Source organism: Galeopterus variegatus, unplaced genomic scaffold, assembly GCF_000696425.1.
Source record: "Galeopterus variegatus unplaced genomic scaffold, G_variegatus-3.0.2 Scaffold2806, whole genome shotgun sequence".
Taxonomy (NCBI): Eukaryota; Metazoa; Chordata; class Mammalia; order Dermoptera; family Cynocephalidae; genus Galeopterus; species Galeopterus variegatus.
In genome coordinates, this window is record NW_007728917.1 from 47,385 (window position 1) to 61,020 (window position 13,636).

Below are 13,636 nucleotides of genomic sequence, written 5' to 3' on the forward strand. Positions count from 1 at the left end.
TAAACATATATAAACATAAAAAACAAGAATCAAAAACAGAAATGACTGACTTACACTACATGTCCTTGAAGATAAATAAGGGTAAAGATTTCTACTTATTTTATATAGATAGCTAGGATAAAACAAATAACTATTTGGCATGCTATTTACCCCACCATATATCTTTCTATATTCATCACTTGCTGCAGCTTAGCTGTGCTTTGTGGAGAAGAAAAAAAAAAGAAGTCTGGTCAGAATATGCCAAAAGCCTTACTCACCCTAGAGGAGTCATTCAGTTCACTGCAGCTCAGTGATTAAGTAATGGGCATTAGAATAAGCTATCCCAGGTCTGAAGCTTTGGCATTTCTACTTAATAGCTGTATGACTGTGGTCTTGTTATTTAACTTTTCTAAGCCAAAAAGGGATCCATAAAATGAATAGAACTAAGTTAATGAGGTTGTTACAGGGTAAATAAAATAAAAAATTATCCCCGTGCCTGGCACATTGAAAGTGCTCAAAATATTATAGCTATTATTACTGTAGTTTCCTGAGAAGTTATTAAAGGAATTTATGCTTTCCTTCATCTTTAGATTGGGGATTTGGATTAGGTAACGTTCCACTTCAGGCCTCAATGACAGAAACCCAGCTTTCATCAGTTTTTATGTTAAGTGTCTGCCGAAGTTTTCTTTTGGGAAAAAAAGGAGTTTTTAAAGCCATAATGTAAAATAGTGAAAAGCCAGTACACTGACACTTCACATTTTCTGAGAGTAAAGTTAACTAAAAAGCTGGCAGTATATTATAGACACAGTGTAACATAGCACAGAGGTTTAGCTAAGCTACATCCAAATTCTGGTTCCATCTCTTATTAGTCTTTTGAATTTGGGTGAGCTTTTAAACCCCAATGTCTCAGGCTTACATCTGTAAAAGGAAGGTGATAATATTACCTACCCTGTTCTGAGGTTTGTGTCATGAGGACTGTATGAGGTAATAGGACTAAAGAGCTTTCTGGAGCCGTGCCCGGCATACCATGCCTGGCACACCACGCCTGGCACACCGTGAGTGCTGCATGAGTCTGCCGCTGCTGGTGGGTGATGCTCTCATGGAGCACCATGCTAGGTGGAGTGCAGATTCACCCAAACGAGAACATTTTTCATTTAAATGATTATTTTCTTTTTAGACAAAATATCTGTGACAAACTATATTCTTGAAAATCATGTTCCCAAGAAATAAGATTCCCTAAAGATCTAATTCTTTGACATTTATAAAGATATTTATTTTGTTCTTTATCCTTGAGAAATGAGATAATTAATTTAATGAATAAGCAGTACTAGAGATGGAATTTTAAAAATACAATGATTTGGAGCATTTTATTTTACATAAAAATACTTAATTCCCCTCAGTATAATTTGGTTGCAGACTTTCATACAAAATGCTTATATTTTTCATAAGTCATCTGGGGAGGAGAGACCATCTTGGTGTAAGTGTCTTAATTTCAGTGGTTGCAGGGCTGGACATATGGCATTGACGTAGTAGAATCACACTTAGCTTTCCCCTGGATCAATGGGAGCTAAGCCCTCCCTTGAGTCAAGTCTTGCTAGAGCTAGACATGTTAAGCGGCATGATGGGGCTACACCCAGGCTTGCTGGTTGGTGTCTTAGTAGTGCCATTTGTTGACCCTTTCTAAAAGACCTTTAGATCTGACTCTGTCTTGATCAATTTGCATTATTAATTTAATGCAATTTAATATGTATTTACTGAGTTCCTATTATATTCACAGTCCAGATAAGGAATATACTATGTGCTGAGGGAGATATAGAGAATAAAGAACATGATATATCCTCCAAAGAAAATTGTACTCACTTTATGTAATGGGAAAGAATGCTTTATACGGAGTTCAGACACAAGCAAATCATTTAATCTTCTTAATTTAGTTTTCTCATCTGTAAAATAGGGGTGGATTAAAATTAGATTGTGTGTATGAAAGTACTTTGAAAACTATGAAAGCACTACGTAAATGTAAAAGATTTGTCAGAAAATTTAAGTATACATAGAACTGTAATGTCCATAAAAACCAGTATGTAATTCCCAAAAAGTGCTGCTGCAGCATTTCAAGATAGGGAGAGACTGAAGTTTATTAGTAAGCTACAGACCAGGTGATGACTCGCCAAGGATTCTGAATTTGAGATAACCTTGAGGACTGGTTAAGATTTGAGTAGATAGAAAGGAGAGAAGCACTAAAAAGACTGATGGGAAATATTTTGAATATAAGATAGTGGAGTACAAATTTTACTCTTTTAAAGTGTATTATTCAGCGAGCGGTTTAGTTGTGCATCAATCACCACTAACTAACTCCAGAACATTTTCATCACCCCAGAAAGAAACCCCATACCCATCAGCAGTCACTCCCTTTTCTCCTTACTCCAGCCCTTAGCAACCACAAATCTACTTTCTGTCTCTATGAATTTGCCATAGAGACAAATTGAATGCACATTTCGTATAAGTGAAATCATTCAACATGTGGCCTTGTATGTCTGGCTGCTTTCACTTAGCATAATGTTTTCAAGGTTCATCTATATTCTAGCCTGTATCCAGAACTTTATTATTTTAGGACTGGATAATAGTCCATTATGTGAATATACCACATTTTGTTTATTCATTCATCAGTGGATGGACATTTGGGTTGTTTTCATTTTGCATATTGTAAATAATGCTGCAAAGAGCATATGTGTACACATTACTGTATGGACTTAAGTTTTCAGTTCTCTTGGGAGAGGAATTGCTGGGTCATGTGGTAATTCTGTATTGAACTTTTTGAGGAACTGCTAGACTCTTGCCAGAGTTCTTACACCATTTTATATTCCCACCAGATAGGAATGACATTTTCAGTTTCTCCATCCTCACCAACCCTTGTGGTGTCTGTCCTTTTGATTATAGCCGTCCTAGTAAATGTGAGGTGGTATCTTATTGCAGTTTTGATTTGCAGTTCCCTGGCAGCTAACGATGCTGAGCATCTTTTCATGTGCCTATTTGCCATTTGTATATCCTCTTTGGAGAGTGTTGATTCAAGTCCTTTACCCGTTTTTAAATCCCATTGTTGGTCTTTTTATTGTTGAGTTGAAGAATTCTTTATTGATTCTGGATATAAGTTGTTTTTATTAGGTATATGATTTGCAGATACTTTCCCCTATTGTGTGGGCCGTCTTTTCACTTACTTGATGTTTGTTGCTTATTGAATTCAATCCCCTCCCTTTGTGGTGATTTTCAAAATTCTACCTGTGCACTCTTTTTTGTTGTTGTTGTTCCCTATCTGTGCGCTCTTATTTCCATTTACAACAGTAATTTAATTGCTGGCTAGGCCAGTCTCTTTTCTGTTAGCCTGCGTTCCAGGGCCATGCCTTGTTTGCATCTGTTCTCCTGCCTGTAGTGGGCCTTGCTCTCTCTCTGCCTTTCCCCATTCTCCCCAGACCAGCGCCTGCTGTTCCACCTGACACTGACCTCCCTCCCTGCACTTTACGCGTTTCCTCCGTGATTGCCCTGACGACCTGATTTAGGGCATTTAATTGTGTGCTGACTCTCAGCGTTGCATGACAACATGAGCACGCTTGAACCTCCAGCTGGGCTGCAGGATCCTAGCGCGTGGGGACTCAGTGCCAGCATGATAATATTCAGTGCACACTTGAGCTACAGAACAAACCCGCACTGGATACATGGGCATATTCATTTTCTCATTTGATCTGAAATGTATGTGCAAGAACTATTTTTCTCATTTTAATAGAAATTCCAGAAAAGAAGATGACCTGCATTTTGCCCTCTAGGACCAAATGAAGCAAGTTTTCTTCAGTTCTCAAAGCCACGTTCTCTGTTAGGAGTTGGGGCTATAATTGCAATGGACTAGCTATTTTTTGGTTTCTTGTCTAAATGCCTGGTAGTATTAACTTTAAAGTACCCTTTAAAGAAATCTTTATGTCCAGATGATTGAGAGAGCTAAACTGGCGGGCTTTAGAGATCACAGGCTTAGGGGAATATATCTTCAAAAGCATTTCTATCAAATATTTTTATAAGGAAGTCCATGCTGATCTTTTTGTTGTTTTTACAACTGAAACAAACTTCTTTTCAAGAAAGCATTTGGAGTTGTTTGGTGTTTTTGTAGTATCGTTTCTCAGTAAGGAAATGTGACTCATCTATTGAGTCCTAAAACTAACCCAAATTTTAGATTATTAATTTGAGAGAGTCTAGCTGGAAAACTTATGATATATCTCATAACACAAAGAAGAAATAGCAACCTATAAAACCAGATTTCTCCTCTCCGATCATAAATCTACATTTATATCTTTATAACCCATACAAATATTTATGACAATGACTATGGAGCTGCTTGCACTTGGTATCACGGTAGCTATTCATCTGAATTGTGTGTGTTTGTTCATCCTATAAATCCTTGCTAAGCTCCTGCTGTGAGCCAGGAATACACAGGTAAATGTAAGACTATCCCTGCCCTGAAGGAGCTCCTAGCCTCATGGGGGAGACAAATGAGTCAGGAAAGAAGTTGTAGGTGCCTTCTTTTTCATACATCATGACATAAAATTGCATTTCATATTATATCATTGGTTACAAATTATTGCTTTTATAAATTAGATTACACTTCAGACAACATCTTGATGTTTTAAAATGTAGAATTGAAGACTGTTGCCAAAGTAATTTTAAATGCAAATTAACATTGACTGTTTTCGTAATTTGGTATTTCTTACACATGTGTGCATCAACTTAAAGAAAATAAAAGTCACTTTTTTAAAAGAAGTGTGCTATCCTTATGTTCAGAGTGCATTTAGAATTAACATCTACCTCTTTTTCTTTTTTTTTTCAGGGTTATTGTATTATGCAGGACATGGTTATGAAAACTTTGGGAACAGCTTTATGGTCCCCGTTGATGCCCCCAATCCATATAGGTCTGAAAATTGTCTGTGTGTACAGAATATACTGAAATTGATGCAGGAAAAAGAAACAGGACTCAATGTGTTCTTGTTGGATATGTGTAGGAAAAGGTAAAATTTCCAATCTTTATTAAATGATTGTTGGAGTTAAATATCAACCTTGACAAATTAAACATAAGGCAAACTTGTGAAATGCTGAGAACCATTTGAGTTTGTGAATTTTAGATTATACGTTGAAACTGAAAGAAGAAAAGTAGAGGAAAATATATTTTGTCTATGTATATCTAATATTTTAACTCTTTCCCTATTTGCTATAGAACAAAATTAAAGAACTAAAGGGTTTGGGTACACATCATACTACAAAGGATGATCTATAATTTTAACTTATGTATATACTAAATGTATTATATTTTTCATTATATTTTTTCTACTCTAAGAATGCTGTTTAACTTTTTGTATTTGTATCTGCTCTTCTCTCCCCATTCCTTCTTTTAAATAGAAATGACTATGATGATACCATTCCAATCTTGGATGCACTTAAAGTCACCGCCAATATTGTGTTCGGATATGCCACGTAAGAAAATTTCGTGTTTATGCAGAAGATTCCTTTATTCTTCTATGCCTTCTTTTCGGTTGTAGATTAGAGTCCTAGAAATATCCATAGACATCTAGGCGTAAATTTGTCTCTATGATACTCTTGGTAGAAAGCCTTAGATAATTGGCTTTAGCCCTTCATATCTTGTTGTCTCTTCACTACGCACCAAGGCATTTAGTTCCTGCTTAAATGTGAACTCTAATTAAGGATGTCACATGAGGGGCAGAAGAGAGAATGAGGGCTCATCAGTGTGTACAGAAGCCGCATATAGCAAGTGTCTGCTGTTTAAAATTTTTCTTTTTTAAAAAAATTTACCTTTTTATTGGATATTGACAAATTATAATTGTATGTATTTATGGGGCACAACGTGGTGCTATGGTATTTGTATACAATGCGGAATTACTGAATCAAGCTTATTAACATATCCATCACCCCAGATATTTATCATTTTTTCCTCCTGTCTAGCCAAAACCTTGTACCCTTTGACCAACATCTCCCCTTCCCCCAACTCCCCAGTCTCCAGTAACCACCACTCCACGTCTGTGTGTCCTATTTTTTTTAACTTCCACATACAGTGAGAAAACGTGCTGTCTTTCTGTGCCAGACCTATTTCATTTCTTTCTTCCCCTATTTTTAAGGTGTCAAGGAGCAGAAGCTTTTGAAATCCAGCATTCTGGATTGGCAAATGGAATCTTCATGAAATTTTTAAAAGACAGATTATTAGAAGACAAGAAAATAACAGTGTTACTGGATGAAGTTGCAGAAGGTAAAATAAAAAATAAAGAGAAAACTACCTGAAAAAAGGAGAGTAAGGGAGATAAACCTCCAGGGTTCTCTGGTGATTATTTTACTCATACTGTTATTGTGTGGGTTTGGGATTAGTATTTACTTTATAAGACAAATTTTTAATATATCATGGAGCAAAATTCCTGCTATGTAATTCCTTTCTTCTTTCCCAGTTGACTTAGCTGCATGCTGTCTGTGCGGCATTCCTGAGACTACGGGGCTGACCCCAGGCACAACTGTGAAGTAAAGTTTAATCTTCAGGGCTCCAACTTGTTTCTATGCCTGGCACTTTGGCGCTGCCCAGTCTACCTGTTTGCAAAAACAGTTGTCTAGTGAGCAGTCTCTCCCAGGATTGAAGAGAAAAAACTTCACAGAAATTTTGAGACCCTACTGAAAAAAGCTGATTTTTTTTTTCTTGATGAACCTAGTAGTTTTAAAATCTTGCTTTGAGAACATGATTGTGGAGGTCTAACACCACATCTTTCATTTCCTCTGTCCCCTTCCCTGCCTGCTGGAATAATGCAGCATGTCAGGTGCAAAATGAGGACCTGTTAATCTGTAGATTGCAAGGTGTTTTTTGAAATGCCATTTTATAAGCCACATCAAAAAGAAGGTAACTCTTTTGCAAACTAGCACCACTAGATAATGGGGTTTCATGGATATTCTCAAGATGGCAGTTTGAGTATAAGGTGTTCCACTAACAGCCGTCAGTCACATTTATTTTTGTGTTTTGATCAGTGTAGATATTTTAGCTAGATCACTTGATTTAACAGCTTTCCCTTTTAATATAGCCAGCCAGGAATTTGGACTTCCTTCCACTCTCCTGCTTCAAGCAGAGCAGTTCAGCTTTTGTCTGTTTTTTTATTTACTTAATGTGTATCTAAAACATGTAGAAAGAAAATAGCACATTACAAAAGCATGCATGTAAGTAACATTTTTGTTAAATTTAAAACCTAAAACATTGGCACATGCTATTTACAGATACCTACACATGAGTAAAAATAGGAATGGGAATATAGACACTGCACTGGGTGATGGTTACTTCAGGTGAGGAGAGAGGAATGATGGTGCTTTAGCCATATGGGTGGTCTTAGCACATTATTTCCTCTTTTAAAAAGTAAAGATAGCTGAGGTAAATGTGGCAGGTTGTTTTAACTTTTCTCATAGATATGTAGTCATTTGTTTACTAGCTGAATGTATTTTTCAACAGTACAGACATTATCACAGCTGCTCTTCTAGTAAAGAAATATACTTTTAGCTCTTTGTGGATTTCAAGGCTTAGAATATTAGGGATTTGCTAGTCCCTAATATTCCTAGAATTACAGAAGATAAAAGCTAGAAAGGGGCCTTTAGAAGTGAATGGGTCCAATGTTTTTATGTCCTTGCTTACTGCTACATCCCCAGTACCTTGAACCATGCCTGGCACATAGTAGGTGCACAGTAAATATTTGTTGAGGAATGAATGATCTCAAGACTATAACATGATTTGTAGGAATGTTTGGGGGCCAAATGTTTAAAACACAACAGCAGAATGGTGGTCTTAAAAATGACATTTTCTTATCTTTCAGATATGGGTAAATGTCACCTTACCAAAGGCAAACAGGCTCTAGAGATTCGAAGTAGTTTATCTGAAAAGAGAGCGCTTACTGATCCAATACAGGTGACAGCATATTCTGCAGAATCCCTGGTGCGGAATCTACAGTGGGCCAAGGCTCATGGTATGGTAAAGTCTATTTTTTGTGAGATCTTTCTATAATATACTTATTTTAAATCGTGAAGTTTTTTTTTTCCTGAATAAACAGCTTTCCTTCAATTTTATAGTGAAAATATTTTGGCCTAGTAGGCAAATCCCAAACTAAACAAATGTTTCAATTATAGGTATTAAAATGATCATTTTTAAAATCTTCTATTTTTAAAATAGGTCTGTCTGGGTTCTCATCAGTCTCTAACACTTGAAAAAATGTGCTCTATGAAATAGGGATAAGAAATCGTCCCTACTTCATAGGCTTGTTTGAGATTGCATGAGAGTTCACATGAGAGACAAGCATCGTACCCACCAAGTGGTCTGTGCTCAGGAGTGTTACTGAGCATTCTCTCTTGGACACTTGAATCGGTTGGATGATCAGGAGAAAAGAAGATGAAGTGAAAACTCATATCTATAGCTTGTTTACTTTTTGGTAATTCTATGTGATTTAGTGAAAATAAGTTTAAATTATTGACTGATATAAAGACTTTGGATTTTCTGTGAATCCCGAGTGTCTATTCTGTGGATCTTTTAGCACAGATAACTGTAAAAAATGTATTTATTGAGCTCCTATAAAATATCTTTCTTTTGATAGTATAGTACTTTTTGTTTTCTAAGATATATTTTTGGTAAATTAACATATTAAAGCTCATTAAAATGTAAAATGCCATAAGTATATTATCTTGACATTCCAGATAATTGGATAAATAATTGAAATTGAATGTCTTTTCCCTAGAAAAAGATCTAAACAATAACAAAATTACAAAGGTAAAGATCCATTTATGGTAAACAAAACCTTTTATGAAATGAAACTGGAAGATGTGGTAGAAAGTATTTGTAACAGATTTAGTAAGTAAATAGTTATTTTTATGATGAAGTGCTCCTACAAAATAGTAAGAGAAAAAACATTGACACCCCCTTCAATAAATAAACAAATGATGCACATATAGCAATCCACACAGTTGGAAATATATTAATAATAAAGAAAGAAATATAGAAAATGGCAAATTTAAATAGTAATTAAGGAAAAATTAAAACTGGTGTATTTCTTTCTTTTAATTGCATCAAATAGACATTTTGAAAATTAATAATCCCCTGTTTTGGAAATGTTATGGTGAAACTGTTATCTTCTGTGTAAATTTAAAAGTTTGTCACCAAATAGCTATATCCAACAATCCTAAAGCATTAAATATGTATCAGAAATATTGGTCATGATAGAAAAACAGTAGAACCCAGAAATATTATATCTACTCAAGAGTAACAGAATGGTTAAAGATAACGGACTCTAAGTGTGGCCATTCAGTAACATTATACTTTACTAAAAATTGTTGTCATAAAGATTGAAGCAACAGTGAAAATACATCTACAATTATATGTATACTTTTGATTACCACTATAAAAATTACATAAGGAGATGAACAAGAACTATAAGAAAATAATAAATGGAAGATTTGATTTGTTTGGCCAACAGAATATTGAGCTTTTTTTTTTTTTTTTTTCCTTTTTTTAATTGTGTGTATATGTCTTTGTTTAAACAATATGATGACGCTAACCATGTTTTGCCCCATAAAGGATATTTGCATCAGAAAACTTACCAAGCACTCTAAGTAATTTTTTTGTAAATTGTTCTGATTGTTCTTTTTCAGAACTTCCAGAAAGTATGTGTCTTAAATTTCAATGTGGGGTTCAAATTCAATTAGGATTTGCGGCTGAGTTTTCTAATGTCATGATAATCTATACAAGTATAGTCCACAAACCACCAGAGATAATAATGTGTGATGCCTATGTTACTGATTTTCCACTTGTAAGTCTCTTTTCTCTTTTATTTAAAATACAATGATATATTCTCACTTATTAAAGACTAAATTTTTGAAAACTTAAAGTTGATGGTAAATATAAAGGAAATATATACAAGAGTACTTCAAAATGTTCATGGAAAGATTTGTATTACCTTTTAATTCTATTTTTCCATGAACTTTTTCAAGTACCTTCACATATATTTATATACATGTATATGCATGTGTTTATGTATTTGTAGTTTAGTAACACTGGTCATAATATTTAATAATTCCCCAAATTCCTCAAGTTTATCAAATTTAGAAATGTCTAAAGTTCACTCAGGAAGGATGCCTTTAATTTCTCATGTCCTAAATAGGACATCAAATGTAAATGTGCTATATGGATTGTCAAGAATGATTTCCTTTTAAAATCATTGTTTCCAGTATAAGTTATTATAACAGTATAAGTCTTACTTGTTGAGGTATGACTATATATTGGAAGAACAGAAATCTAGTTCTGTTCTTTCCAGATATTTAGGTATGTTTACTTTGTGTTGCTCTAAAGAAACTGATTAATAGTACCCCTCTTTCCTATATAGGTGTGACAGATTAAAAAATAAACAGGAGTAAGAAAAACAGAAATCCAGAATATCACTGGTTAGTCAGTGTGCAGTGGTGTTTACAACTAACTGATCACAACCAGTTACAAATTTCATTGTTCCTTCTCCACTCCCACTGCCTCACTTGACCAGCCTTAAACAACAACAATAAAAATCACTTTTATTACATGGAGGACATTGCTTCATGTTAGAGCAAATGGCCTAGCACAAAACCCCAGAATGAGACAGTCTCGGCAGCATGGACTGGGATAGGTGTTGGGCAGGGCGAGCCTGTAGGCTTCTCTCTGGAGGAGCAGGACACCTCTTTTCTCTTGGCCAGTGGGTTAGCTCTAAAAGAAGGAAAAGGGAAAGGCTGACTGTGGCGTGCCCATTTATTCTTCCTAAATATGCTGATCATATAAATTCCCCTGCTCCTTCCCAAAAGCGATGGTAAAGAAGGAGAGAACCCGGGAGTCAAACAGGAAACCTGAGTAGGTTCAGAAGTGTTTCTAGGAATAGTTTGAAAGGAAACTATCCTTTCAGAGTTCATTTTACTTTTTAAATGTATTAATGTAACATTTAGAAGGCCTGTTATAACCATAGAATGTTGTTTTCATTGTTTCTTTATTGCTGGATAAGCGATTACCAACTCAGGCCAGAATTAATGAGAAAGCTAAACCTGCTGAGATGTTTTACATCATAGACTATGTTGTGATTTTCATTGATTTCATTATTAACATTCACTGATTTTTTCACAGGACCTAGATATTGACCCAAAAGATGCAAATAAAGGGACGCCTGAAGAAACTGGCAGCTATTTAGTATCAAAGGATCTTCCCAAGCATTGCCTCTATACTAGACTCAGTTCACTGCAAAAATTAAAGGTTGCTACTTTTCCTGTTTATAGCTTCTAATGGAAAACTTTTTGAAGCTTGAAAATTCATTTTGGCATAGTCCATAGATGTACCGCTTTGTTGGGTATTAAATTGAAGTAGATAGAGGTAACTGATCTATGGTGGGTCTTATCAGTGACCCTTTTTATATTATAATCTATCCCTTATAGTGTCCTCAGGGCTTTTCTGTGAAAGTATATGTGCTTTACCCTCCATATTGATGAAAAGTTAGGAACATAGAGCTATTCCGCTTGTAAATATTTTAACATTTTCAAATAATCATTTTCTAGTACTGTGATTTTCTACAACACATATAGCAAATTAGAACTGGAATTTCTTTTTAATTTTTTTTTCATTTCTAGTTGACTTGCAAATGAAGGCTAATGGCTTAGCTGTACATGGTTGAGCTTTCTAATAAAAGCATGTCCTTGTGAAAATTGAGTTTTTAATTTATTCATAGCTAAATGACCATAGAAATGTATCAGCCAAAATTCAGGGAGCAGAATAGGCACTACTGGCACTTACATGAGGACAGCAGGCATAAACCTGTTGTCACTGCGTTCATAACTAATCTATTTAAAGTCTCCTCTTCTCTTACCAATTTAGCCTGTTATCTGATTCAGCTATATTTTCCACCTATGATTGTGAATTATTATTTCATAATATTCTTAAAACAGCTTAAACTTTTTTTTTTTCCTTTTTGTCTTTTTTGCTGACCGGTAACGGGATCGCAACCCTCAGTGTCGCGCCCGCACCGGGGACTGGCAACGGGATCGCAACCCTCGGTGTTGCCCCCGCACCGCGCTCAGCCAGTGAGTGGGAACTGGTCTCCACATGGGATCCGAACCCTCGGCGGGAGCGCCGCCACACTCCCAAGCGGCGCATTCTCCAGTGCGCCACCGGGCCGGCCCAAAAACAGCTTAAACTTTTGACATAGGTGTAAAGTCAGGTTATTTTTTTTTCATTAAAGGATAATTCCCTATCTTCAATAATAGAAAAAGATAAGTTTCCTAAGCCCCACTGCCTAGAAAATGCCTTTTCACTGTTCATCAGAAAAACAAGATCTCTGTGATTTTGACTAGTTATAGTAGTAAAAACTAGAATTCTACTAAACTGTTAAGTATTGAAGGAAGGAAAAGGAAGATGATTATAGCTGGCCTTTCTTAGTTCAGCGTAGAGGAAAAGATGCCCTGAAGATTTGGACCTTGGGAAGAAAGGCAGGGGGTGGCAAAGGAGGCAGTGAGTGGATTTTTGTCATGTATGTGTGTGTGAATAATATTTTAAGATTGATATATTTTCACTGTCGATAAAAATAATAAACCTCATTTCTTTTCTTTTCCAGGAACATCTAATCTTCACAGTATGTTTGTCATATCAGTACTCAGGATTGGAAGACACTGTAGAGGAAAAGCAGGAAGTGAACGTTGGGAAACCTCTCATTGCTAAATTAGACATTCATCGAGGTTTGGGAAGGATGACTTGCTTTCAAACTTGTCTTATGTCTAATGGCCCTTACCAGAGCTCTGCAGCCACCTCAGGGGGTGCAGGGCATTATCATTCATCTCAAGACTCATTCCATGCTGTTTACCATTCACATCTTGGTAATTCAAATAGTGTTATGCCATCAGGTAGTTGTCATTGCAGCCGGACTCCAGATGCATTTATTTCAAGTTACCACACCCACCACTATTCATGTCAGTTTGGTAGAAGCAATGTGCCAGTAGAGACCACTGATGAAATTCCATTCGGTTTCTCTGACAGGCTCAGGATTTCCGAAAACTGACCTCCCTGTTTTTGAAAGTGAGCATCATTACTAGATGCCTGGTGTGAAATAGTGCTTACATAAAGTGAGGCTTTGTGAAAAGGCAAGTATGTACATGTAGAGAGGGGAAATTAGTAGCAGCTGTTTCCTAACAAACTCAGGACTTTCAGATGTTGGAATTATGTTATTTAATCACAGACATCCTCTTCCTCTTTTTTCTCTTTTAAGATTTTGTGAATTGGTTAATGTGTTCTGTAAGAATGAAGTATGGGTATGTGTGTTTATATGTACGTAACAAAAATATTTTCATTTTGCCCACTCTGAAGTAAGAGCAATGGGAATGGCATTATTGTAGAATAAGTAATTGTGTATTTAGCACCAGAAAGAACCTTGCTGGTCATCAGGCTTAACCTGATTTTATTAGTGGGTAAAACAGATTGAGGCATCTTGTCTGTGTTAGAACCGGCACTAGAACTGAGACCTACAGATTTCTATTCCAGTATTTTTTCCACTACACACCGCCTTCCTGACAGGGTCTGAGACACATATTGTTTTTGTAGATAGATTGA

General features: G+C 35.8%; 1 protein-coding gene across 2 annotated transcripts in view; it reads left to right on the forward strand.

Annotated features, from left to right (window-relative positions):
* Nucleotides 1-13,284, forward strand: part of MALT1 (mucosa associated lymphoid tissue lymphoma translocation gene 1) — a 45,840-nt gene extending 32,556 nt beyond the window's left edge. Inside the window, exons 10-16 of one of the 2 annotated variants that reach the window (XM_008583037.1) lie at nucleotides 4,844-5,021; nucleotides 5,410-5,484; nucleotides 6,144-6,271; nucleotides 7,860-8,009; nucleotides 9,682-9,839; nucleotides 11,171-11,296; nucleotides 12,648-13,284. In XM_008583037.1, the coding sequence (XP_008581259.1) occupies nucleotides 4,844-5,021; nucleotides 5,410-5,484; nucleotides 6,144-6,271; nucleotides 7,860-8,009; nucleotides 9,682-9,839; nucleotides 11,171-11,296; nucleotides 12,648-13,088 (1,256 nt within the window). In that variant the 3' untranslated portion in view covers nucleotides 13,089-13,284. The remainder of the gene's footprint in view (nucleotides 1-4,843; nucleotides 5,022-5,409; nucleotides 5,485-6,143; nucleotides 6,272-7,859; nucleotides 8,010-9,681; nucleotides 9,840-11,170; nucleotides 11,297-12,647) is intronic. The other variant, XM_008583038.1, reaches the window with a different exon arrangement.
* The last annotated feature ends 352 nt before the right edge of the window (nucleotides 13,285-13,636 follow it).